The sequence below is a fragment of the Engraulis encrasicolus genome, chromosome 9, assembly GCF_034702125.1.
Source record: "Engraulis encrasicolus isolate BLACKSEA-1 chromosome 9, IST_EnEncr_1.0, whole genome shotgun sequence".
In the NCBI taxonomy this organism is placed as follows: domain Eukaryota; kingdom Metazoa; phylum Chordata; class Actinopteri; order Clupeiformes; family Engraulidae; genus Engraulis; species Engraulis encrasicolus.
This window is the reverse complement of record NC_085865.1, coordinates 41,779,128-41,806,810: the sequence shown is the minus strand read 5'-3', so window position 1 is coordinate 41,806,810 and position 27,683 is coordinate 41,779,128. Positions and strand designations below refer to the sequence as shown.

Here is a 27,683-nt window from a genome sequence, read left to right as displayed (position 1 = left end):
CACTGGCTCCCTCCGTTGACAGTTGACGACGGAAGGCGTGTCTGACAGAACTGGAGTTGTCTTTTCATGGGTTACATTCCTAAACGCGGTCCGATTAGTTGACGGATCTGCCGCAATCGTCAAATTTGAAAATTCTGAACTTTTGGCTGAGGCAACGGAGCCAACAGTCCCCACAATGCATTTCGTGTTCGCCCATGCAAAGTCAATGGGATCCATCAATGACCAGTGTGAACGCCAGGGCAGGGAAATCAGGGGTTTTGACCTCTGCCTGGTGTCTGTTGAGAGGGTTGCCTTGAAGGCTTTGAACCCCCCCAGGTGTGTTGTGCGGCACAAACACCCACAGGTCAGAGTGCTCCCTGCCCACAGAGCTGCTGAATTCACCACACACACACACACACACACACACACACACACACACACACACACACACACACACAGAGACTCCACAGCTCCTTCAAAGAACGAACACACACACACACACACCTCTTTCAAACATCACACTGCACACAGACAAGGTGGGCATGACACACACACACAAACACACACACACACACACACACACACACACACACACACACACACACACACACACACACACACACACACACACACACACATTCAACAGCTCCTGTCTGTCTACTGACCCTCATGCAGCCTGTGGTTCACACTCATGCCGTGAAGGTCACTCATCTGCAACTACCACTAACCCCCATTCAAGCCCTACACAAACACAGACACAGACACAGACACAGACACACACAAACACACACACACACACACACACACACACACACACACACACACACACACACACACACACACACACACACACAAGCAGTAAACCCCCTCCAACACACACACAATCAAACACACACCAATAGGCAATGGCCAATCATTGGTTGAGGTGTAGGGACAGGTAAGGGTGGGATTCGAACATGCAACCCTCTGATCTAATGACCTCCATAACCATTAGGCCATGGCTGCCCAGCCCCTGAACACACACCAGACTCAGTGCACCAGCATCTATCCAGTAGGCCTACTCAACATGTGATCCAGCACTGATGAGTGAGCCGAGGTGGGCAGATGAACCAGAACACATTGATGAAAAGTTTTGTTTTGTTTTTCACCCGTTACATACAGTCTAAACCCATCCCCTTGTTCACTCTATGATGCGCAATGCAGGGAGGAACACAAGACAGGTCCCACCCTGTGTAGTGAAAGAGGTAGTGCATTTTTGGGATGTGGTCTTGGTATGTGTGCTGTTCAGTGGACGCCAACATTTTGGGACGCCTGTCTTGCTGGCTGCCATCTAACAGATGTCACTACGGCATCCATGTGCTGTGCCACGGTGATGTGCCAGGCCGGGCCGGGCCGGGCCTAGTCACTGGCACGGGAGTTAAGCTACCAGCGATAGACCAGCTCACATTCAATTTCAACCAAGCACTTCATCATCCAGCATTAGATGAAATCTCACAATCTCAACACCATGCACCAACACTAACACAACCAACAACTCTCTCTATCTCACTCACAAACACACCAAAGCGACTGGCTGGGGCCTAGTGTTACTTCAGCAGACCCTGACTGAAATGTCCTGGCACTGCCACATCCCTCCATACCATGACCTGTCATGATCAAAACCGAAACACACTGCAACATGGTGTCCTTAGTAGTGAAGTGTGTTAGGTTGAGGACAACAACACACTATCTACACGATGACAGTTGCATCTCCTACCCTGCTTAAGGTTAGGCCCAGTGCTGAACACAACAACAGCCATTACACAAACACAAGGAACAATAACAACAACAGCGACAACAACATCGCCTGATCAGTCAGTTCTCGACCTGTGAGCAGTGACCACTTGGCCAATGGCTATTCATATGTACTCACCTGATATACAAGAGACACAGATATTTCTGAAGCAGATGCGTTTCCTAGCGTGACACTTGATGTTGCACAATGGGGGGCGTTAGGCCCATGATGCTGTTTGTCAAGTCTGAAAACATGTTGAGGCATTTCAATAGACGCAGCGACATCTAACCTATTGTTTGGTGGGCAGCAACTATTCAAGTTGCTACTAGCTACCTAGTGCCTAACTAGCTTCACACCCCGAGGCACTGGCCAAACACAGCCAGCTAGTCCTGCTGTTAGCTAAGCAACACAGCCACAACGGCTATTGTCATGTAAACATAGAAAGTCAATTGCATTAACTTGGTAGCCAGTCAACAGCCATTGGGGACGCTTCGAACCATAATGTTTCACTACACCTAAGCACGCAACACAAGTTACAATGGGAAAGCCTTCTACATCTGACACCTGAACGGACATTTAATACAAAGACCACGGCCATGATAACTGTTGATTTGTAATCGTTATGCTATTTTGACTGAAGCTTAATGACTACATAGATTAATGACTTACAAATTACATTTTATATCACTCGATTGCATGATCTGGGTGTTGAATGCACTGTATGTTTACAGAGACAATCGCTAGATGGCCAAATGTGAACCATATCCATCTTCGTGGAGTGGTAGCAGTAGACGAGCATGAAGGTTACGAAGCTGTGCATGATGTTACTGATGGGTAATATTTGTTCCCTTTTGAATTGGAAACGATATCATCAGCTAACTTAGCGATAGCTAACCTTACCCGCGATTAATTCGTGGTGATGTCATGACATCACTCTCTGCTAAGTGACACTGGCCGTTAGTTACACCAGAGGTGGTCAATTCGTCCTAATTACACTATTTCACACTGACTTGCGAGAACCGACGGATGACAACACTGCCCATGTCGATAATAATGCACCGTCTCGCCAGGAGACTGGTTAGCAAGCCAGATAGCTAGCGGGCAAACGTTGGGGTCTGAGAAACTGGTGCACGTTAACTAGCTAGCCAGCTAGCCAGGATGCTATGCTGAGTGAGGTTAACATCGCTTGCCAATATGACGACCAACCTTAGATTTGTACATAGATTGATTGCCAGCGTCTCACTTCAAGGCCCACAATCGGGCATTTAGAGGATGAAAACAACTAGATGTGCCATTAGGATGTGTACAGAAACACCCGGCCAACCACAAAGCTGATGAGAAATCAGTCGACATGATCTGTCCGCCAGGTCGCTAGCCATAGTAGCCTCTCAGTTGTCAGCTAGCTGGCCAATTCAGTGATGACAAACCAACACAGCAAACAGCAAACACCCACCATCACAACACACCTGTCATGCACCGAATCATTTAGGAAGAAATGTTTGACATTGTCTTAGCACTCACCTTTGATGGTACGATCTTCATTTAAAGTGCCAGGACGAATATGGTGAAGGAACTTATCCAGCTTCTCTATCGTTACTTCCAATGAGACACCGAGATGTAGAACCTGCTAGCTAGCAAGGTATTTCAGGAAAATACCCCCTCCTTGCACTGATGGCGACTAGAATTTGGCCTACCGGGCAAAACGTATTGATATCGAAGTCACCTCTGCAACAGTCATCCTTAGTTAGTGGTCCAACTCCTAAACTGTAGCTTTCGTCACCCGAATACAGGCTAGCCAGCCAGTTCAGCTAGCCTGCTAGTTTGCTCGGTGACTTTAGCTAACAAACGTGGCTAACTAGCTTGCTAGCTAGCAAGCTAGCCAGCTGTCTATTATACCGTTCGTAAAACACATTCGGATTGTTCCTTTTGGAGAAAATTAAATCCAGACTATACTCCTACTTGGCATTTAGTATAGTCGGCGACGCATACTATCCGAAAAATATTGGAAATAATGACACCACCGTCAGATGTAAGCCTTAGTTTAGACAGGATTTTATGTCAATTTTCACAAAATGGCGCGCGTTCCAAACCTGCGCAGCGAACCGGCCCGGTAGACCCGAGACACGGACAACTATGTTAGTTCGGCGCCGCCTAAAGATAGTACAGCTCTGCTATATCGTTCGACCCTTAATTTTCTCAATCCGATCCAGTCGACGCACTGCTTTCAAGACAACTGTCACTGGTATAAAAAATGACTGCATTATTCCGGCGGGAAGGGAAAACATTTGAAAAGGTAAAAAAAAAACGCTACTGACAAAATGGCGACAGCCTGGACTGTTACCATGACAACTGTCAATCAAACCATGGAGTTCCCGGATGTATCAATGACAAGTAAAAAACAACGTAGTCTGGTGTCATAATCTGTCAATCAACAAATTTAACACATTTCGCGTCATGTAAGAGATGTTTTTATTCTAATTATATTAAATTGGATAGTATTATATATACATATACTTTTTTATACTTGTTATAGGACAGAAGTAACATAGGCTATGAAACACATCTGGCCCATGTGTGTGTGTGTGTGTGTGTGTGTGTGTGTGTGTGTGTGAGGGGGTTATCTTTTTTTTGTTTGTTTTTTTTTAAATAAGGATAGGCTACTTTTTCTTTGGGGGGGGTATGCAACCAACCCCGATTCTGCGTCTCCTACGTTTTCCGTTATTCAGTTATTTGTAGGCCTACAATTCATATATTGCAACCAAATGGGCCCTTTACTCAGACAGACTGGCAAGGCTGGAATCGAGAGGCCTTTACCTACTTTGGCCATTGTGCCTTGTCCGTGTCATCCACTCATCCTGGTTCTTAAGCTTTTTTTTCTTCTTAAAGCCCCCAATTAGACTACCTGTGCCCGAGACAAGCAAACGGCCCTCGAGACATAGGTTCCCCAGCCCTGCCTTATACCTTCACGTGACTCCAGTCCCATTGTCAAGTGGAAAAGGGAGTGGTCTAGAGAAGTATAGGCCTAGGTATTCCCCGGCTGCTACATCCACCAGTAGGCCAAGTTATTCTGATGATGAACAAAATGTCTTTTAAGCTCCAGGAATACATCCAGATGCTTACTGGAATAACATGACCTGCTGAAGTAGTGTAAGCAGTGGTATCATGCTGTAGCCAGGCCATGCCCAAACTGCATTGACTGGTAGGTGGCGGTTGCGAGCCTTGAGTGGCATAATAGCGTAGCATCACCTCAGTTACACTATACAGTAGGTGCACTTGAGGTGCACTGTACTAGGGTCTGTGTTTACCGAACACGCTGCTCATGGGCACTCATGGGTGCGTTTAGGGCAGTGTTTCCCAACCAGGGGTACGTGTACCACTAGGGGTACGCGAGCACACTGCAGGGGGTACTTGGACAGATATTATTATAACAAATATATGGAGCAGTCACATCAGGGACAGGGAAAGTGATATAAAACATGAATTAGGGGGTACTCATGGCACAACAAAGAGGTTTAGGGGGTACGCGAGACAAAAAAGGTTGGGAACCACTGGGTTAGGGCATCAGACTTGTAGCCCAAAGGTTGCCGGTTCGACTCCCAATCTGCCAGGTTGGTGGGGAAAGTAATTATCCAGTGCTCTGATTGAGGTACCCTGAGCATGGTCCCGTCCTGCCACACTGCTCCCATTCGGGCTTCATTGGGGGCTGCCCCCTTGCACGGGTGAGGCATGAATGCAATTTTGTTGTGTGCGGTGTACACTTAAGTGCTGTGTCGGAATGAAAATGGGAGTAGGAGTTTCCCAGTTGGGCTTTCACTTTCACTTTTACTTATGCTGCGGGCATTCAAACCCTCACCTACAGACTGATAGCTGACCTGGGCTCTGGTGGTGTGCACAGACCGGTATGACCTGTCCTTTCCAGTACCAAATGACTCCACAGGGTGGCGTACTAGGGTGACTGAGTACAGTGGAGTAGTAGTGTGAGGGGTGGGGAACCTATATATGTCTGGAGGGGCGTTTTATCCGGCCCCCGATATACAGTAATTTTAATGTTATGCAGCTTCACCTGAGATATGACATATTTTGTTAATAAATCTGAGAAATTACATTTGTTATATTCAGGGGACCTAGAGAAGGCAGGGTTTGCTTTAAAGGTGGCTGCCTTCAATATAGACCTTAAGTGCAAGGGGAAATTATCGTTTGTGTTCTTTGAATGGCCCTTGTAGGACTTTTACAGCCCTCGGAGGAATTTGAAGTGGCCCCTCGAATTAAAAAGATTCCCCACCCCTGGTGTAGATGCAGCTGATGAGCGCTGTTCTGAAGTCTTCACCTAAAGATACTAAAGTTAGTCTACTCTATCCCTCGTGCCTGAAATTGGTGTTCAATTAGGCAGGTCCAGACTCTCTAGTCTCTAGCCTGACACGCCAGACCATTCATTTTGAATTACTTTGTAATTCATGTGGTCTGGTAAAATCAGACTATCTAGTCTCTACCATGGCATTAACATGGGTCTATGGAGTTAACATGGGCGTATGGAGTGTCATCCAATGTGGAAATGTTAAAACTATCCTGAGAGATGCTCTGTCTGATGTTCACTAATTGTTCAGCTTATGTATACCTGACACAATACTTTGTTTTTTCTTTTCTTTAACAGGAAAGCAGGAATGCAGAATGTCAACGTACACTACACCCCCAAAACAAACAGGCCTTCTACTTCTTCACTCCTCTCTTCCATCAGTGATGTACTGAGCCCAGCACAAAAAACAAAGTTCTGGGGGCCCTACTGGACCTTGGATGATCATTTTTTTCGTCTGATCGAAGAGGTTGAGCCTGGCATCTAAGGCCAGAGGGCACAGGACAGGACAGGAGGAGATAGACCAGTGTCTCTCATTGGGAGTCTACAGTCCCCCAGAGGGCACAGGACAGGACAGGATGATATATTTCTCAATGGGGGTCTACAGGGGGAGCACTGAGAAGGATACAGCTGAGAGGGGGCGGTGCTGGGTTGTCATCAACTGTTGGGGGGCATCATTCCAGTTTACTTTTTAATACCAAGGGGGGAGTTGGGTGGCTTATGATGAGGTGTGTGTGTGTGGGGGGGGTGTTATTCAGTGAAGGTTGAGAACCACTGAGATAGACAGACTTGGAGACGATTGTTTGGTAACAAGACTAAACCTCTCCCAGAACACCTGGGCCAGATTTAACGTGGAAAGACTCTGATGAAGACACATGTCGAAACGTTAGTCTGAATGCACTGAAAAAATGTATAATAATAAAAAAAATAGACATCCGTGTGGCACCAGATTCTTTTTACTTTTTTTTTTTAAGATTGGATCAATTTTGTCTGGCAAGGTCTGACTGCTCTATTCTTGGTCGAGTGAGCTCTTGTCACTTTGATACCCTGATCTCTGCACCAGTATGATATTGTTCATCTTGTCAAGAGTTTAGTTTGTGGGCAACTGGACTTCAGATGAATATTCTTCAAGCTCCAATAGAAGCTCAGTTGCTGACAGCCTGTGGGCCAGATCCGGCCCAAACATTTGGCCCACCGTGAATTTGGAACAATTAGAAACATAAATGTGTGCTATCTGTGGCAAATAGTTTGGGCAATTTTTTTGGCCCTCAGCCTCATTTGCGCAACATAATTTGGCCCTTGGAGAAAGATAATTGGAGACCACTGGCTTAAGGGCTTCTCATCAAACTTACTTCAAAGGTCAAGGGTCAAGGGTTATTGTCAAGGACACTGGAGGCCCCATTCAGCCCTACCCCTTTCTCATTGTAAACGTAAGGAAGATGAAAACTACTGAGTGGTGCTCTAAAGCAGTGTCTTTGCTAGGGCCATTGGTTTCCATGCGGACACCTGTAGTACTGCAACTCAAACAGTAGAGAGCACTCCTACATTGTGAATCAGGAGCCTCCATATAGTGAAGTGAAAAGTGAAAGCCCAACTGGGAAACGCCAACTCTCATTGTCATTGTGGCACTCCACACTACGCAAATGAATACTGCACACTGCACACAATGAAAATGCATTTATGCCTCAGTCGTGCAAGGGGGCAGGTTCCAGTTAGGTCCGATTGTGACTATTCTGACATGGTGATAGTAGCATTTTGAAATAATAATAAATAATAAATATAGAGTAAGCAATTGTAATGTGCAATATTTACAATTTATCTCATCTCCTTTCTCATCTTCACCTCCTCTCTCCTCTCAGCTTTGCTTCTCCTTTCTTCTGTTCCTCTCCTCTCCTCACCTGTTGTACACTCCTCCCCTCCCATTCCATCTCCTCTCCTCTCACCTCATCTCCTCTATGCTCCTCCTCTCCTCTCCTCTCCTTCTCCTTTCTTCTCATATTACCTCCTCTGCCTATAGCCTATCTCTGTCTCTCCATACTTCTCTCCTCCCCTCTTCTCTTCACTCCTCTCCTCATTTTTTTTATATGATTGTATTTCAGTGTGGTGTAGATATACATTGAAGGGGGCGTGTCAGTCCAGTACTTTGGGGTATCAAATTCGAAAAAAAGGGTGTGTCTCACCCATGTAGTCAAAGCAGCAAGATTTGGGGTCACACACAGTACATGGGGAGTTTTCCACGGTATTTCAATGTGGTGTAAACATATGGTGAATTCAAGTAAATTGGTCCACCTTGGGCCATTCGCTTATATGCAAAAAGGTGCCCCAATTCACCTGATTTTGCCATACATTGAGGGGGCATGCGTGTCCCATATTCTGGGGCATAACACATTCAAAGAAACTGTGCTGTGTCTCGGGGGGTGCTGTGGCGCAGCATGCTAAGCCCCACATTTAGGCTTACATTGCACACGGGGACCATGGTTCGAGTCCGGCCGGGGTCATGAGGTGTCTGTCAGCACACACACAGCACTAAGAGCACAGAGCAGCCAAAAAGTGTCCAAAGTGTCCAGGTAGAGTGGAGTAAAAAAGGTTGAAGTCCTCATTGGAGCCCTGCAAGTGTACTGTATTACCTGTCCCAGGTAAGCATAGCCTCCCCTGTCGCCCAGGTGAGAGCAGTTCTCAGGTGAGAGCGGTTGGATCAGACGTGTGTTTGATGTCCTTTGATCTGTCGGCACGGTAACCACAGAAGCCATGAGCTCCAGTAGGTAATTACACACCACCACGCATGCACACACACACACACACACACACACACACACACACACACACACACACACTGGAGCTAACCATAAATATACACAAACAGACTTTTTGGAGCAGGGTGCAGCAGGGGAATTCCTCGAGCTCCTGAGTCGCGTATTTTCACATAACTAACATTAGTGTCCTAATTCCTCCCATAGTGGTGGGTTGTATCTGATCAAACTTGGCATGGGATGTTAATGAACTCAGATAATGCTGATTGGTTGTGATCTCGTGTGTCCATTTGAGTGTGTTCAAGCAATTACAGGATTATGACGTTTCAAAGATGTAACCTCATTCACAGTAATATTGTCTTGGACTTGCACTTACCTAGCCTGTCCACTAGGTGTCAGTGAAGTATTTGGTATTCTCCTCATGGCACACTGAGTACAGGCAGAAGTGGATGGCTGTGTGAGCTCGGGATAGATACACCTGTGGAGTATAGAGTAGAAACAGAGCCGTGACCAGAATGGCATGTGTGGGTGGGCAGTTTCAGGTATTTTTCTAGAAAATTTTGGTATGAGGCAGCGCCAGGGGGCTCACCACCACAGGCACTTTAGAAACCATTGTGGGTCACTTCAAAAATACTGGATACGAGAAAGATTACGCAAACCACGCCCACTCAATGCAAAAGCGTGGGCTCAAGTTGGGTCTCCTAAGGGGGCGTTGTCCCCTCCTTCTTCTTCTATTTTTGAGGTGTTTGCTCAAGACGTGCGCTACCGCCATCTACAGCGCTAAGGGGACTTGATTTATTCTCAACCTCAGGACTCCGAAGGTCTCCTAACCGAAGGTCTCCTAAAGGGGCGTTCACCCGACATAAAGTGGATACCGGAAAAGAAACAAAATGACGCTTCTTGGTTAGATCCAGTTTCTTTGGTCACTTGCTAGATTGAGTGGGTGGGGGGTCTGGGGATCCTCCCCCAGAGAATGTTGTGTTTTTAGATGAGATTTCCTGCATTCTAATCAACTTTAGGGTGAAGAACAGCAAATCATATCTGACATCTCACTGTTTTCACGTTTCTCACTTTTTTCTGTCTCACATTCTTCTCCTAATTAACTTTTTCACAACTGTCCCGGAACCGTCCCGAAAATCATTGTATTTCATATGAATTCGTTACTGCAACTGTGTTATTGAAATATTGTTAAAGTAATAGGCCTATCACTGACTGGAGGTGTACTGGTGCTTAGGCGCATACGTTGCACAATGGCAGCAACCTGTTGGGCATTAACCAACATTTATTATATGGTTGTGACGTCATCTGTCGAATGCTCCATTCATTTCAACGGGGCTCCCCAACGTTCGCACGTCTGTTATTTTTCGATAACGGACGGGTTGGTCTATAACAGACCGCTGTCAATGGCAACAAGACTTTTCACTGCTAAAGCGACTTTTCAACAAGACTCTAATCAGCTGCTGTGATAGACAACACCTGTTGTCCTGGCTACCTAGCTGTTAGCGGTGTTCCACAACGGCACTGTTTTGTTTTGCGCAGCAACAATCTTTTGACATTTAATAGCCTAGACTTCACATTAAATAGGCCTAAAGAAATGTCCCCGCCATGTGTGAATCATTTAAGTATATCCATATAATAAGCGGGTTAACTTTCGGCGAGTCGGTCGCTTTGTGGAATAGCAGCACTTCAGAGAGAACAAGACCCCTCCGCTCCGCGTCGGGGTCTAAAGATTCTCTCTGTCGTGCTGCTATTCCACGGTAGCGACCTTCTCGTCGAACGTTAACCCTTACCTATAGCAGTGATGCTGGTGCCAGGGTCAGGGGGCAGATTTTTTCAAGAGAGAAAAAATAAATGGCATTGGTACTACAGTAGCTTCACAATGAGGCATAGGCCTACAATCTCATGGTTAAGTAAATAATTTTACCCTTTGAAAATCATTGTTCTATCCATCGTAGTCTACATTTATTTAAAAATGAAACAAAATACATTGGAGCCAACAAAACTCATTTCCTATAAATTTGAATTACTTTGACAATAAGGCTTGCCTGTCAAAACGTGCCTGGTTAACCCTGGGACTGATTTTACTACGCCCAATAAAAGAATAACAGACTTCACGTTGCATTATGATGTTGTGACAGTTAGGCCTAGATGACTACAGAATGCGCTCCCAGGCCAGGACTTAGAGTAACATGAGTTACATAATTAGTCAAGTTCATTATGTCTGGACTTTAGCTTTTGCTGGATTTCTTTGGAGAGTTTGAAAACTTTATGTTTTTGAAAAGTATATTGTATAAACAATCAAAAAACAATGTTTGCATTTGCACAGGTGTCAGCGGCCATCTTGTATGACGGCCATCTTGGATTTTTCAAAATGCCGTCCGAAAAAGCTAAATTTTTTCATTTCTCAGCTTCTGAATAAGCTAGAACATTTATTTCAACTGTTAAACCTACATTTTCAAAGTCACTGAATCTAATGGTGGTATGTGTATTGTTCTTTGACATTTTGCAACCATACAAATTTATTAGAACTATTGATTTATATTATGACAGGTGATTTAGTATCTACAAGTAGATGTATGTCCGTCAAGTACATCATAATGGTGCAGTTCAGTACAGGAGCAGTGCCACATAGTGAATGAACAGGTGTTAAATGTTTGACTTTGGGGCAATCCCTTAGCATGATCATGGATCCAGCATATAATGATTGAAGTCCAAGGACGACTGCAGAACTGTACAGCTGAGACACCAGGGACACAGAAAGTAGTCTGGCACCTCTTCTGTCACTCAGCTGCAACCAACAAGGTTCAAATACAGCGTACCAGAAACTGAAATGCACATGTGATTTGTACAGGACAGTACATGGCCAAGAAGCGTGGCCAAAAGAGAGGAAGCACAGAAATGGCTGAACCAGGGTGCTCAGCATCTGATTCATCCCCACCATTCACAAGATCTCGTAAAGGTCCACTCGACAAGAAACAGAAGGACAATGATGGTGAACTACTTAATCAGGTCAGAACTGCAAAGGCCAGTAAAACTCTAAAGCATGGGTGTGGAACCGATGTTTTGAGGGCTGTTTGGGCCCTTGAGGCCGTTTATCCGGCCCCCGATATATTTTTAATGTTATGCAGCTCCACATGAAATATGACTTATTTTGTAAAGGAATCTTAGAAATTCAATTTGCAATACAATTAAGCTATATTCAGTGAACCTAGAGAAGGTGGGGTCAGTTTTAAAGGTGGCTGCCTTCAGTATAGGCCTAAAGTGCAGGGGGAAATCCTGATTTGTGTTCATAGTACAGCCCTTGGATGACTTTTACGGCCCTTGGACCAATTTGAAGTGGCCCTTCGAATGAAAAAAGTTCCCCACCCCTGCTCTAAAGGCTGCTGTGGAAAAGTCCCAGATTCCCATACTGGAAACAAGACTGAACACCAGCATCTTAGCAGATGATGCACAGGCACTCGATGTCCGATACCACAAAACTTGTTGGACAAAACATGTTTCATGTGATGCGAGACCCTAGCCCTGGCAGAAGTACAACTGTTAAAGTGACCTTGTTCCAGAGGGCATGTCTTATTGAGCTGATCAACCTTTTTAATGTGGAAACACAAGACCAAGCCTACCTCCCCATGGATGACATTGAAACAATGCATATCAACATACTTGGTTCAGAAGCCTTGGAGAATCATGAACCTGCATGCAGTAGAAAGTGTCTGAAAGAGGATCCTCACAGTCTTGCCATACCCGCAGTCTGTTGTTCAAAAGGATCGAAGGAAGTCAGCAGTCCTCTACTACTCAGACGCATGTGAAGAAGACATGGTTCATGCTGCAATGACAACTGATGAAGATGATAACAACATGAAGGCAATTTACAAAACAGCACAGGTGATAAGGGAGAGCATTGCAAGTGAGAATCTTATATGAGAGAGCGATACTTCAGGCTCATTCTTGTCCGGTATCCATGTGATGTCGGGTGAGCGGCCCTTTAGGAGACCTTCGGTTGGGAGACTTTCAGAGTCTTGAGGTTGAGAATAAATGGAGTCCCCTTAGCGCTGAATGGCGGTAGCGCACATCTTGAGCAAACACCACAAAAAGAGAAGAAGAAGTAGGGACAACACTAGCCTGGTCCTGACCATGCCATAACATTTCATTTCGTATTCATGGTCTGGAGGTTGTGTGATCTGACACGATTGCAGGAAGCATGAAGTTTGCACTCAGTTATGGTTTGAAATGATTGGACAGCTCTCACCCAATCGCCGACAGTTACTCAACAACAACATAGCGCAGACCAATGGCTCTGGCGCAGACGTTTACGTGGGGCGCTTATTCGCTGTTTTCTGAGGAGGATTGGCCGACCAAATTCTGCCACTCAACAATCGCTCCACAGAAAACAGTTGCCAGACGTTGTACGGAGCCAAGTCTCTTGGCGGAAGTACATAGGATGGTGTGCGAGGCTAGGACAATGCCCACTTAGTAGACCGTTCTTTGACCGAATTTGAGCTCACTTCCTTGCATTGGATGGGTGGAGTTTGACATATCTTTCTCTCCTATACGATGTTTGACTGCAGCCTTCAATAAAACAGGCCAGGTGTGGCAAGGGTGTGAGCATTCTCTCTTTCAGTCACTTTCTACTGAATGCAGATTCATGATTCTCCAAGGCTTCTGAACCAAGCCTGTTGACATATGTTGTATTTTATACGTTGTACGTTGTATTTTATACGTTGTATTTTATAAGGTCTACGTTGTATTTTTATTTGGGCAGCCGTGGCAGTGGCCTAATGGTCAGAGGGTTGCAGGTTTAAATCCCAACTGAGATCCCCCTACACCTCCATCCATCGGACATCAAATGCATTTGCATCATATGCTGAGATGCTGGTGTCAGAGAATCGTATATGAGAGGGAGATAAAGCCGGCGGGTTCTTTTCCGGTATCCACTTTACGTCGGGTGAACACCCCTTTAGGAGACCTTCGATTAGGAGACCCTCGGAGTCTTGAGGTTGAGAATAAGTGGAGTCCCCTTAGCGCTGTAGATGGCGGTAGCGCACGTCTTGTGCAAACACCATGAAAAGAGAAGAAGACGGAGGGACAACGCCCCTTTCGGAGACTGAATTTTGAGCACACGCTTTTGCATTGAGTGGGCATGTTTCGAATCCTCTTTATAAATATCCAACCTCTTTGCTGGTGTTCAGTCTTGTTTTCAGTGTGGCATTCTGGCACTTTTCCACAGCAGCCTTTAGAGTTTTACCGGCCTTTGCAGTTCTGACCTGATAAATAGTTCACCTTTGTCCTTTTGGCAGAAGTTTCTTGTCCAATGGACTAGTATGTGCATGTCGGTTTCTTGCATGCTGTATTTGAACCTTGTTGTTTGCAGCTGAGAGACATGAGAGATGTCAGACTACTTCCTGTGTCCCTGGTGTGATGTCTCAGCTGTGCCGTTCTGCAGTTGTCTTTGGCTTTTAACATAGTCCCCATCACTCAGACAGGCCCTTTCTTGAACTACCTCCAGTATGTCCATAGGACTTGGATTATCTTGGATTCTGGACCAGAACCCCCTTCTTGGCATCATCAGACTGGCATATACACAGCTTCCAGATAATGGGCTCTTGGGTTTGACATGCCTCTTGTTCACCTTGATACTCCTCACTCATGATTAGAACCTGAACAACCAGCAAAAAAAAACACCTCCAGTACACTGCACCACCATCACCGACACCAGTTAATGACACCTAGAATGGGCATTAACAATATTAATGAAAACCTGTTAATTACTTGGTTTGTCACTGTGTCTTGTAGTCAGTTTCCAGGATCATCATATTCTGGATCCAGGATCATACTGAAGGATTCCCCCAAAAGGCAAAAAATTTAACACCTGTTGACTCTCAATACATCCACTATGTGGCGCTGCCCCAGTATACAGGATACACTGTAACCAGAGGCGATTTCTTTAAGAGTACAAGGGAGGCGGAGCCTCCTGTCCGAAATCACAGTGAACAGTGTTATTTTTGAGTACTTTATCCAACTTTATAACATTGCTATTTCATATCCGGCTCCATAGATGATGCATGTGCTCAAATTGATCAAATCAGGCAGTAATAAGATTCTGCGGTTCATCTAACGTCAGCTTGAAGTTTTTTTTCCCCTCATGACAACGGTAGTGAGTGGAGTCTCACTGGGCGTCAATGGCATGTGTGAATATGTGCTTTGTCAATGGCAAAATGCTAAACGCTCATTGGTTATTGCCCAGATATTTTTTTGATTTTGAGACCGAGCCTCACTGGGAGTGAAGGGAGATGGGCGGGAGAGCGATGGGTACTGGAGACTGGAGCTCCGACTTGTGATTGGGTGAACCCCGTGTCACTCAGTAGGTTACAGTAGTTTAAATGCGGATATGTTATTAATTTGACTGAGAAGTCTCGTCGTGGTAACCAGTGAGGAAGCTATTCATTGCGGTATTCCCGTTTTGTGTACATATTCTTGTAAACCTAGTGTTGCGAATAAAGTCTTAATAGTGGCACGTCCTCCTTATCCTTTTTAATCTCCCAATTTCAAAAGTTGAGGTTGCCTACTTTTTTAGAGGGCTAGCTTGCAAGAAAGCTAGAGAGCTATGCAAAATGCCAAGCATTGTGGATTACATTCTGGCGAATTCCAGTAGTCCTTATTAGAGAAAATGAATATCAAGGAGCAGAGCAGAGCAGTGCCTAATATTGACTTGGTGAAAAAGGTAGGGAACAACAACCGTTTCTTTTGAGCTTTCGTGGTGTCTGATCAACTGGTTAACGTTAACTGCAAAGTCCCGTGCTGTGTTGGCAATGTCTAGTAGATAATTAAAGATTTGGCGCCCTCTAGTGGTAAGCCCAGTAATGAACAAAGACAACGAAGGCAAACTCACATCATTATGTGGCGGAGGTAGGCCTAATAATAATAATAATAATAATAATAATAATTATAATAAAAATAATAAAAAAATAAATAATAATAAAAAAAACATTTCATTATGAATACAAGGGGGATAATGATTAATTGAATTAGATAATGTGATAGTAGCACCAGCTCTCTCTGTTAGAATCCCCACCACAGGTCAGTTCCTGTGTTTATTCCAGAACAGACTGCTGCACAATTTCTCATAAAGAGCTACACTCAAATAATTAAGAACAATTTGTAGTAAAAAAAAACACCAGCTTTCGAACAAATTTGTTTCAACAAGAGTCCTTTAGTGTCTGAGGCCATTTGTTGCTCAGGACCAATGTAAGATGTGTGACAAAATTGCCCCCCCCTCCCTTTTTTTTAGCGTTCTGGACATAGCCTATTGTAATTGAACAGCCTCCCCTGTTTGACAGACTGCCAGCCGCCACTGACTGTAACTGTGCTTTGCACAGGCAAGTCTGGACATGTACAGCAATATGCTGGACATGTAAACTGCACCAATTCTGCAAATTCCAGCTGGGATGTTTTGTATGGTGGTCTTGACGAACATGCATCAACTTGTAAATACTATAAACCAATAGTTCTAATAAATTTGTATGGTAACAAAATGTCTGAGAACAATAAAACTACCACCATTAGATTCAATTACCCTGCAAATGTAGGTTTAACAGTTGAAATCAATGTTCTAGCTATATTCAGAAGCTGAGATATGTAGTCCATGAGCCAGACCACCGATCGCAATCGAAAGGGTGGGCAAAGTCTTGTTGGTATTTTATTATTGCTATATATGTCCAGTTTATGAATTGGTATGATAACCTTTGCAGAACAGTAGCTTTATCATATTTATCATGCATTTCTTATTTGAACCATTTTACACTAAAAACGCCTAGGCTAATTTGCTAATATCTTGATAAATTGAACATAAAAATGACTGTGAGGTAAATATATTTATAGGAAAAGTTGTTATACAAAATTCTTAGATAGCTCAAAGGGCACGTTACACATATTTCCCACTTAATTTAGTTCAGGCCCCCATTTTCACTGACTTTTCATTTAAAAATGAGGGTTTATTTTTCCAGAGTGAAAAAAAAAACTTCTATGCCTCACCACACAATTTTCCCAGTACATTACAATACAGGTGGGTTTTGTATTACAAGTTTCCTTAAAAGTTATCTTTCATTATCCAAACAAAGTGTAATGTACTTAAATGTGAACTAATTTACATACACACTCGAATTTGATATGTAGACAAAGACCTATTGGATAAAGCAGAGACTACACTTTTTACTTCGACTAAGGGTGTTTGGAGAGGATAAAGTCACTTTTTGTACTATGCTGTTGTTGAGAGTGTACTACACTATACAATCCGGTGCCATGCACAGACATTTTGGGGGGCAGGTGCTCAAGGTGGGGGCGGGGGGCATGTGGAACTTCCAGTTTCCTTGCTAGGTTATAACAGGAGTGGGGGAGCCGTTTTCATTCGTGGGCCACTTCAAATTTTATAAAAGGCTGCACTATGAACACAAATCAGGATTTCCCCCTGCAGATTAGGCCTATATTGAAGGTGGGCACCTTCACAACAGACCCCACCTCCTCTAGGTCCCCTGAAAACATAACTTAATTGTATTGCAAATTCAATTTCTAAGAGTTCTTTACAAAGCATGTCAAATTCCATGTGAAACTGCGTAAGATTAAAATTACATCAGCGGCCGTAAACGGCCCTTGAGACACAAGTTAGATTCCCACCCTTGTATTATAAACTATATTATATCAGTGGGAATTGTCACATGCTTTTGATCTCAAGAATTTCTACCGTAGATGATCATGCCAATATGGAACACATTGTGACAAAATAACAAGAACTTTCAAAAAGGGCCTTTTTCTCGTCCAATACTGCGAAGGGGCAGGTGCTTTAGCACCACCAAGTCCGTTCCTAGATCTGTGCATGCCTATGATACAATCACTTGGGTTTGGAAATCCAACAGTAAAAGTAAAGTCCCAAATCAACTGACTAACCCGCTCTGCACTGGGATCACCCCACCTTCCAAGCAACATACTGTATGAAGAGTCCAGAGAGCAGACCAGTAATGGGGAATAACAGATTAGCCTATATGTTTCACTATTACATTATTAACAATCAAAAAATTTAAGAGTTGCATTCCCTTACAGTTACTGCTTCAGTGTCTGGTAATTAAAGTACATTTACTATGTGAAAATAAGTGGTGGTTTCTAGATTCATATGTTATGCTATTCTCAAATTTTGATCATTCCACACATTACCAGAAACCCAGAGAAAACACATAATGTGCATGCGTGTTGGTGTGGCAGTGGCTGTGTGTCTGTGCCTGACAGATGGAGTTGACTGTATGATTCTGCTTGCATTTGTCTCCTTCTGCTCAAATATCTACCTTCATATGGCTGTCCCTGCTGGTAACTCTTGTAATATCGTCTGAGTTTCCCAAAAACACTTAAGTAGTAATAAGTAGTACTTAAGTATGAGGCACCCTTTAGACAACAGCAGGGATAGACATTAATTCAAGTGTATACATTTTCTTGTACATGCATGCTTGAACATAACACATGTGTGAGGAAAAAGGCCTATATACACTTTTAGTAGTGATGTGTATATTCCTGATATACTGACAAGGGGCCGCCTCATACTTAAGTTCTTTAACCTCCAGTAATTGCATTTGCTGAAATTACTGTAATTGAGTACTTTGATGAGTAACTTCTAATTTCCAAAGTAGTTATTAAAATGGGTGATTTTATTTTTACTCAAATTACAATTTGGCCCAAGTATTTTACTTATATCTATCTTGAGTACTGAGGAAGGCAAAATTGAAATAAAGGGGAACATCTGCCAGACATGAAGAGAAATTGTGTGTTATTACCATTTACCATAAATGACCTATTTTGGACTAATCTATTGGATGACTCTAGGGCCCGCCGGCCCAATACCATTAGTCCCACAGCCCATAGACGGTACACAATAGAGTTGCAAGCAACTGGCTGAGAATAGTAGAGCACACACCAGGGACTAGATCTGAGGGAGTAACGCAGCCTGAAAACTGTTTTTTTAGAAGATATACAAGACTTATTATTTATTAACAAAACTTATTCATGAATTTAATCTCACAACTGGGAATTAAATGAAATCCACCAGACTATTTCCTATGGTAGACTTCCCCGCCTTTGAAATTGAAGGTCCCAGACCCAAACACAATGAAATCCAGACCCCTAAATTCAGAGTAATGGGCTGTTGTATCAATGAGCTGACCCTCGGCCTGCAACTTTGCCACAGCAGGGCACACAGAACTTTGTTGTCACGATCGAAGCCAGGTTTTTAGAAGATGGCATGTGTAGAGATAGACAGAGGTCACGAAGGGTGGTAAGTTATTTCAGGAAAGCGATAAAAAGACAAACTGAAAGTAACTAACTTCTACTCAAATTACATTTTTTAAGTATTTGTTTTAAACTTTTACTCAAGTACATTTTTAAAGAGGTAATTTTACTTCTACTTTGAGTAGAATTTGAACCAAGTAATGGTATTTTACTGTTTTTACTTAATTACATTCTTTAGTATTCTTTCTACCTCTGATGGCCTCCTACTGCAAATGAGCCTGGCAACAGGCCAATTCACTCTTGGCTGTAAACGCTCAACTACATTATAACAACATTGCTAACAATGAGGGAAGTCTTAGGTAACCGATTAAGACTTGGCCATTACCATTTGGTGACAATAAGGTTATAACAGAGGGACTGCGTTACAACCTTAAAGCCAGCCGGTCGAGGTGCACCACATGACAGCCAGGGTACACCACGTGAAAGTTTTCTTGAACTATTTGTACCCAGTGCGAATTTTCTAATGTAAGGGGGAAGAGGCTAGGGCTACAATAGAAAAATAATGTAAAGTAAATACAAAAACTAATCATAAAAACACAAAAGGACAGTGCAGGCCGTGGAAAGCTCAGAGCCTTAAAGCTCATGATGAGATCAGAGCTCTTTCAAATAGTTTTTCATAAGCTGGGACAGGACATGGAGCTGTCCATGGATGTATTCATGAAGCATTTAGGTGCCAACTCTACATAGCATCGACAAATACGTAGAACATACATACAACTCGCTACCAGCTTTTCTGCACTCAGCATAGAGAGTGTGAATCAAGCCAACTTCCACCATGTGAGGACTGCCTCCTTATGCATGCTATGTTTGCCAACTATCAGGCTGGCATCTTGAGAGCAAGTCTTCAGCAGCATCCACAAATCCCAAGAACACTTGACCATGGCTGGGCCAACTATGAAAATGACCAGCTCACTATACAGTGAATGCGGCAATCTCCAGCCCCTGAGGCAGTGCTACAACTGATGTCTTGAAAGTGCACCCATCAATGTAAACTGCAGGATTGCCAATGTCTGAGAAGTAGCTCAAAATGCACAACCCTCTAAAAACTTAAGACATGCGTATATCAGCATGAAGAGGATCATCATGGTGACATATTTACAGATGCTTACTGGACTAAGTCAGATCTTGAGGACTGAAATAATGCTCTTTAGTTTATTTTAATATGCTTAATGTGTATTTGTTCATGGTGTTTGTTCATGTTATTCTTGCTATTGCAGGACAAGTTTAATAATAAAAAAACCGATTCCATATGTTGTCATTTTTATCACATTTTCTCATTCACATATAGCTTAGGTGATTCTATTAGGTCTATTGGTATGGTCTAACAACCTTTCTGGGGTCTTGATTGAAGGGAAAGCATCTCTGAGGAAATGTAAGCACCCTGTGTGGTCAACACACTGCATAATAACAAAGAACAACAATAGTTTTCACATTTCCGTTTTACTGTACCACCATTTCAACGCATGTTCTTCACTAAATACCTCTTTGCAATGGTTATCATGCCATATTAATGTACAGTATATGGTTATCACATGTTAGTATGTGTTTGTTCATTATGTTTTTTGGTGTTGTTTTGCTGTTGGGGTAAAAGTAAAAAAGTAAAAAAAAAACAAAAAAAAACAAATCGGATTTCATATGTTATCCTTTTTATCACATTTTGTCATTCACACATTGCTGAGGTGATTCTATTAGGCCTATTAGTGTGGTCTAACAACCCCTGTAGGGTCTTAATAGAAAGGAAAGCATCCCTGAGGTAATTCAAGCACCCTGTGTGGTCAACAAACTACATAATAGTAAAGAACCACAATACCGATTTTCACATTTCCATTTTACTGGTCCACCATTTCAACACATGATAACTACCAAAAAGCTACCTGTTTGCAATGGTTATCATGCTAAAATGTTTACTTGAGATGTCCAAGAAGTCAAAAAAACAGATTAGAACTTGCCCACCCGTTCGATTGCGAGAGGTCAATTTTTGGGCCCTGGCTCAAGGCCTATATGACAAAATTTAGCTTTTTCGGACGCCATTTTGAAAATGTACACACCTGTGCAAATACAAACATTGTTTTTTTGATTGCTTATACAATATACTTTTCAAAAATATATAGTTTTCCAACTCTCCAAAGAACTCCAGTGAAAATACATAATGAACCTGACTAAATGTACCTAATGATTTTAGGCCTAGGTCTCAAGAGAGATGAACAGACCAAGGATATGGATCACTGGAACCATGTCGTGTGGTCTGATGAGACCAAGATAAACAAATTTGCTTTAGATGGTGTTAAGCATGTATGGTGGTAAACAAGTGGATTTTACCAAAAAAGTGCATCATCTGGCTAGTCAAGCATGGTAGTGGGACTGACATCATTTGGGGATGTATGAATGCCATCAAAATTGGAAATCTGAATTACACATAAAGAAGCATGCATGTCAACATGCACTGTGACTACAGAAGCAGATCATGATACTCTCCATAGGATTTAATTCAAAACTCACACCCATCTATTTTAACCAGGTGCAGACTCAAAATGTACAATTTCAATGTACTGAAAGGTTGAAACACACACCGATGACCTCCCTTTTAATTTCGAAATGAAAAAAAATGAATGTAGTTGCTGTCAAAGGTGGTTCTACAAAGTATTAAGCAAAGGCTGTGAATACTTTTGTAAATATGATTTCTTTGTTTTTTATTTTTATAAATTTTCAAAACTGTCAAGACAACTTGTTTTTCACATGGTCATAATGGAATAATTTGTGTAGGATTTTGACAACAGAGATTCATTTGATTTATAGCATTTGGAATAAGGCTGTAAGATAATAAAATGTGAAAAAAGTGAAGCGCTGTGAATACTTTCCGGATTGACTGTATTTTGCAAGGGAATCTTAGAAATTACATTTGCAATACAATTGTTATATTCAGGGGACCTAGAGAAGGTGAGGTCTGTTAAAGTTGGCTGCCTTCAATTAAGGCCTAAAAGGGACACTGTGTGAGATTTTTATTTGTTTATTTCCAGAATTCATGCTACCCATTCACTAATGTTATCTTTTTCAGGAATATTTACCACCACCATCAAATTCTAAGTATTCAATATAACTGGAAAAATTGCACTTTTCATACATGAAAAGGGGGATCTTCTCCATGGTCCGCCATTTTGAATTTCCAGAAATAGGCATTTTTAGCTGCAAAAATGACTCTACTTGGACCATACTAGAAAATATTTGTTTATTACTTAGTAAACGTTCATGTAAAGATCAAATTTGGCAATAGGCAGCCCAGTTTCAATGAGCAGCATAGTTGCAGTACCTTTTTTGACCATTTCCTGCACAGTGTCCCTTTAAGTGCAGGGGGAAATCTTGGTTTGTGTTCATAGAAGTACTGCCCTTGGAGGAATTTAAAGTGGACCCTCGAATGAAAAAGGTTCCCCACCCGTGCCATTAAGGCATCATAAACAGGTAATGAATGAGTAGTTTCTGACATGAAAACACGAGACAACTGTTTGTTTTGTTGGAGCATTGTTTGTCCTCAAAATGTACACTTTATTTTCAAAACAACAGAAGTACAAAAACAACAGTCAGTATTTACAGTACTCGTATGGCCGCATCGTATTAGATCTTTGGTTGCCAATTGCAAAAAGAAGAACTGAGGAAGCTCCACCAGGATATGAGCTATTTAACAAAGTCGAACATCCTTGTTTATTTATCTTCAGTGGTTCCCAAACTAAGACACAAATAAACAAACAAACAAATAAACACAAAAAGAACCTGGGCCATTTCGCATCACATCATCTTCACGGCCGTGCGTAAGAACCATTAGCTGTACCGCACTTCTAAATGTTTGTGTTTGCGTCTGTGTCTGTGTGTGTGTGAGAGAGTAAAGCATGTGTCATAGGCAATTGAGAATCATCTTAGCTAAACTAAGATCCCTGGCACATAAGTGTCTCCCCTGAACCGCATAAATACAAAGAAAATCACACACACACACACACACACACTCAACCTGCCGCCATATTTACAGGCATGGAGATGAGCCAGAACATCCCCACACAGAAACACAGCGGGTACACACACACACACACACACACACACACACACACACACACACACACACACACACACACACACACACACACACACACACACACACACACACACACACACACACACACACAACTTGACCAAGGGCATACGCACACACAGCATTGAAAACAACCATAGGAAAACCAATAAAAATAGTGGAGAGCTATAATCATGTAACATTGCACGTTAGTGCACATCATTCAATACACTTCATCATATGACAGCATACTCCACTGCAGGTAGCCGTGCGCGTGTGTGTGTTTGTGTGTGTGAAAGAGATATTTATCACAAAACCTGCAGCCAAAACAAAGTGAAACAAATAATAACAATAATCATCATAAAGAACCTAAAACAAAATTCTAAACAAACCAACAATGCATCCAAAACGGGCCCCGATTGGCTGCTGGGGCCCCTGCTGTCTGGCTAGCGATTGGTGCGGTGCGCTCCAACACCCTCCCCCTTGATATAAGGGGCGGGGCTTAAAACAAACTAATATAAAACAAACAAACAACAACAAAACGAAACAAAGCAAAACAAAACCAAAAAAGAGCAACGTGTGTCTCTTGAGATCACTTCAGATTCTCTTTATCTCGCCTCCTTTTTTATTCAATTTATTCAATTCAATGTATTATTTATATATTTAGAAAGAAATGCATTAACTTAGTTGGTCCTTAAACACAGAGAAGAAAAACAGAAACAAATGTATGTGTGTGTGGAGCAGGGCTATGTGTGTGTGTGTGTGTGTGTGTGTGTGTGTGTGTGTGTGTGTGTGTGTGTGTGTGTGTGTGTGTGTGTGTGTGGAGCAGGGCTATGTGTGTGTGTGTGTGTGTGTGTGTGTGCGTGCGTGTGTGTGTGTGTCGAGTAGGGCTGTGTGTGTGTGTGTGTGTGTGTGTGTGTGTGTGTGTGTGTGTGTGTGTGTGTGTGTGTGTGTGTGTGTGTGTGTGTGTGTGTGTTTTTGGGGAGGGGGACATACGTAGACAGAAACCGTTTGTAGGGCATTTTGTTTTCACAAACTAACTAAGGAGAATACACACACTCACACATACACTCAAAAAACTAACATCACATTCACCGTTCACATATGCACCCTCCTCTCCTCTTCTCTCCTCCAATTCACCCGTCGTCATTCCTCTCCTCTACATCTCCACTTGCTGAGGCATGAACTCTCCTCCTCCTCCTCCTCCTCCTCCTCCTCTCCTCTGTACTCCTCTTTTCTCGCCTCCTCTTCTCTACACCTCCGCCTTCTGCGGCGTCTCCTCCAGTTTCTTGCTCTCCTCCGTACTGTTCTCCTCCTTCTCTCCCGTCTTCCAGCTGCCTTGCCTGAAACACACACACACACACACACACACACACACACACACACACACACACACGCACACACGCACCAGTCATGAGACAGTCGCAAATTACATCAGATGTATATGTGTGTGCATGGATGCAATTCAATTTAAGCTAAGCCTTAACATACTATTTGTGGGGGACAACTTAATCACAGCAAAGTGTAAAGGAATGACTGTAAGTGTAAGGAATAACTCCATCGAACACTAAAAATGCATTAAAGTTTGCGTGTGTCTGTGAGGAACTCACTTTGACTTCTTGATGTAGAGCCAATAGGCCACGCCCACCACCACGGTAGCCAATAAGAGGCCGACTACGATGCCGACCGCCATCTTGGTGCCCTCGTTAGACTCCGTCAGCTGGTCTGGAAGACACATGACATCACACACGTTACACACATTACACATGACATCACACACACACACGTTACACATGACACCACACACACACACGTTACACATGACATCACACACACACACATGACATCACACACACACACACACACACACACACACGTTACACATGACATCACACACACACACACACGTTACACATGACACCACACACACACACGTTACACATGACATCTCACACACACACACGTTACACATGACATCACACACACACACACCTTACACATGACACCACACACACACACACGTTACACATGACATCACACACACACACATGACATCACACACACACACCTTACACACGTTACACATGACATCACACATACGTTACACACGCTTCTCATGACACCAAACACACACCTTACACACAAACACACGTTACACATGACATCACACACACGTTATACATGTTATTCATGTCATGACACAGATGACGGTTACATAGAGACACATTGCAATGTCAATGTAGTTAGACTCCCCCAGCTGGCCAGGAGGACACATGACACCACACACACAGTTACAGGTGGACAGAGATTCAGACACAAAGGACAAGACAGATACGCCAAACAGACATGGCATGGTACAAAGCTATATGGGGCTGGCACACACACTTGGTACAAGATGGCACATAAAGTTGGCACTACCTCTCTACATCACTACAGTCACCCTCTGCACATTACGACACTACATTTACTGTATGTACGTGTTTCAGCATTTCAATGCCACTTGCCTCTACAGGTAAACAAAGGGCGTTCTACAAGACAGTAGTACGGGATTCTAGCAGAGACAATCTACTTTCTTTCATGCACACACTATTTAGCACCCGTGTCCGCTAGCAATGTGTTCTAGGGGTTGGAGTTGGAGTCGTATCGCGTCACTCACCTTGCTTGTCCATAGTCACCTCTCTCTCCTCAATGCCAACCAATACTGAAATCAAATATAAAACCACAATAACTCAACGTGAACTCAAAAAACGAGAAAAAAAGCAACAGTAATCGAATGAAAAACAATGATAAGATCCAACATAAAACCATGAACCAAAAATGACAATTAAAAATGAAATACAAAATCTTGGATCTTAAATAAGTACAAATCAGTGTGAATGCCCTATCCTTCCACTAGAAGTTGATTACAGTATCCTAGATGACAAGGCTCTATATATCAGTATATGGGGGGTAAAGTTTGGGAGCCCCTGAGTTAGAAAGCAGATATACAGGGCAGTTAAAGAGTGAGTAGAGAGAGAGACAGGCCAGTTAGTTTACAGCTGAGAGAAAGGCAGGAGACGAGTTAATCAGGTGCCAACTTGAACGTGCAAGACTAAATAGCGAGGGTTTTGAAGCCGTGATTGCAGATAACAAGTTGCCGATAGCTGAGGTTAGTCCAGCACCCCCCAACACACACACACAAACACGCACACAGCCCAGGAAGCAATGCAGTTACGAAAGGTGAGAGTGATGGTTGTGATTGTGAAATCCCACGTGTGAGCAGTGAGGCAGACAGACAGACAGACAGACAGACAGACAAACGTGTCACAGACAGGACCAGGTAGGAGTATTACAAACTAGACAGTGAAAGTGGTAGACAGACATACATTAAATGGCACAAACGCATAATAAAAAAAACACTTACAATAAACGTCACAGGCTGTTTGCCAACTAGACTGTTTAGATGTATGATGTTCATTATGTCTAAGTGCTATATCAAAACTTGTACTTCAGACATGTAAAAGTGCCATCATAATAACATAACTTAAGCATAAGGAAACCCAAAGTTTTGTTAGTTTTGGCTTGCTGCTGAATGTATATTTGCTCATTTGAGTGTGTGTTCATAGGTGTGTGCTCCTGTGTGTGTGTTTATCAATATAAACAGAGAAATATCTGCATATCTGAGTCACATGCATGCACGCGTGTGCATCAGTACTGTATGTTGCTCACAGAAAACACAGTGACCTCAGTGGTCTGTCTGTTCATGCCCAGACTGGTGTGTGTGTGTGTGTGTGTGTGTGTGTGTGTGTGTGTGTGTGTGTGTGTGTGTGTGTGTGTGTGTGTGTGTGTGTGTGTGTGTGTGTGTGTATGTGTGTCATTTTGTGTCTGTGCCCGTGTGTGTGTGCGTCATTGTGTGTCTGTGCCTGTGTGTGTGTGTGCGTGTGTGTGTGTGTGTGTGTGCGTCATTGTGTGTCTGTGCCTGTGAGTGTGTGTGCGTGTGCGAGCGCGAGTGCACGTGTGTCTCTGTGTGTGTGTGTACTGTATGTGTGTGTGTGTGCAACATATGTGTGTGTGTGTGTGTGTGTGTGTGTGTGTGTGTGTGTGTGTGTGTGTGTGTCCAACTCACATGAGGTGACCTCGGTGGTTTTGCTGTCCGCGCCCAGCTTGTTGATGGCGGCGCAGGTCACGCTCAGGTTGGCCTTGGGGACGATCTTCAGGTGATGGGTCACCTTGCCATTCACATAGGAACCCTCCTCAGCCTACACACACACAAACACACGCACACACACATACGTTTATTCTTCTTCTTATTGTTGTTGTTGCTATTGTTGTTATTAGTATCTAGACTTCAAATATGTCTTTTTGAGAGTTATAGGCAGGGTGTGTGTGTGTGTGTGTGTGTGTGTGTGTGTGTGTGTGTGTGTGTGTGTGTGTGTGTGTGTGTGTGTGTGTGTGTGTGTGTGTGTGTGC

The 27,683-nt window shown here is 43.2% G+C and overlaps 2 protein-coding genes across 2 annotated transcripts in view; both read right to left on the bottom strand.

Annotated features, from left to right (window-relative positions):
* The window catches only part of dyrk1ab (dual-specificity tyrosine-(Y)-phosphorylation regulated kinase 1A, b), a 50,543-nt gene extending 46,497 nt beyond the window's left edge, over nt 1–4,046 (bottom strand). Inside the window, exon 1 of the mRNA XM_063207162.1 lies at nt 3,275–4,046. The gene's annotated coding sequence lies outside the window, so the exon portion shown is untranslated. The remainder of the gene's footprint in view (nt 1–3,274) is intronic.
* Nucleotides 4,047–22,676: 18,630 nt separating this feature from the next.
* LOC134455827 (CD166 antigen homolog) overlaps nt 22,677–27,683 on the bottom strand; it is a 35,587-nt gene continuing 30,580 nt past the window's right edge. The window contains exons 12-15 of the mRNA XM_063207167.1: nt 27,340–27,472; nt 25,891–25,935; nt 24,845–24,959; nt 22,677–24,577 (exon numbers count right to left, since the gene is read on the bottom strand). Of these exons, the coding sequence (XP_063063237.1) occupies nt 24,487–24,577; nt 24,845–24,959; nt 25,891–25,935; nt 27,340–27,472 (384 nt within the window). The 3' untranslated portion in view covers nt 22,677–24,486. The remainder of the gene's footprint in view (nt 24,578–24,844; nt 24,960–25,890; nt 25,936–27,339; nt 27,473–27,683) is intronic.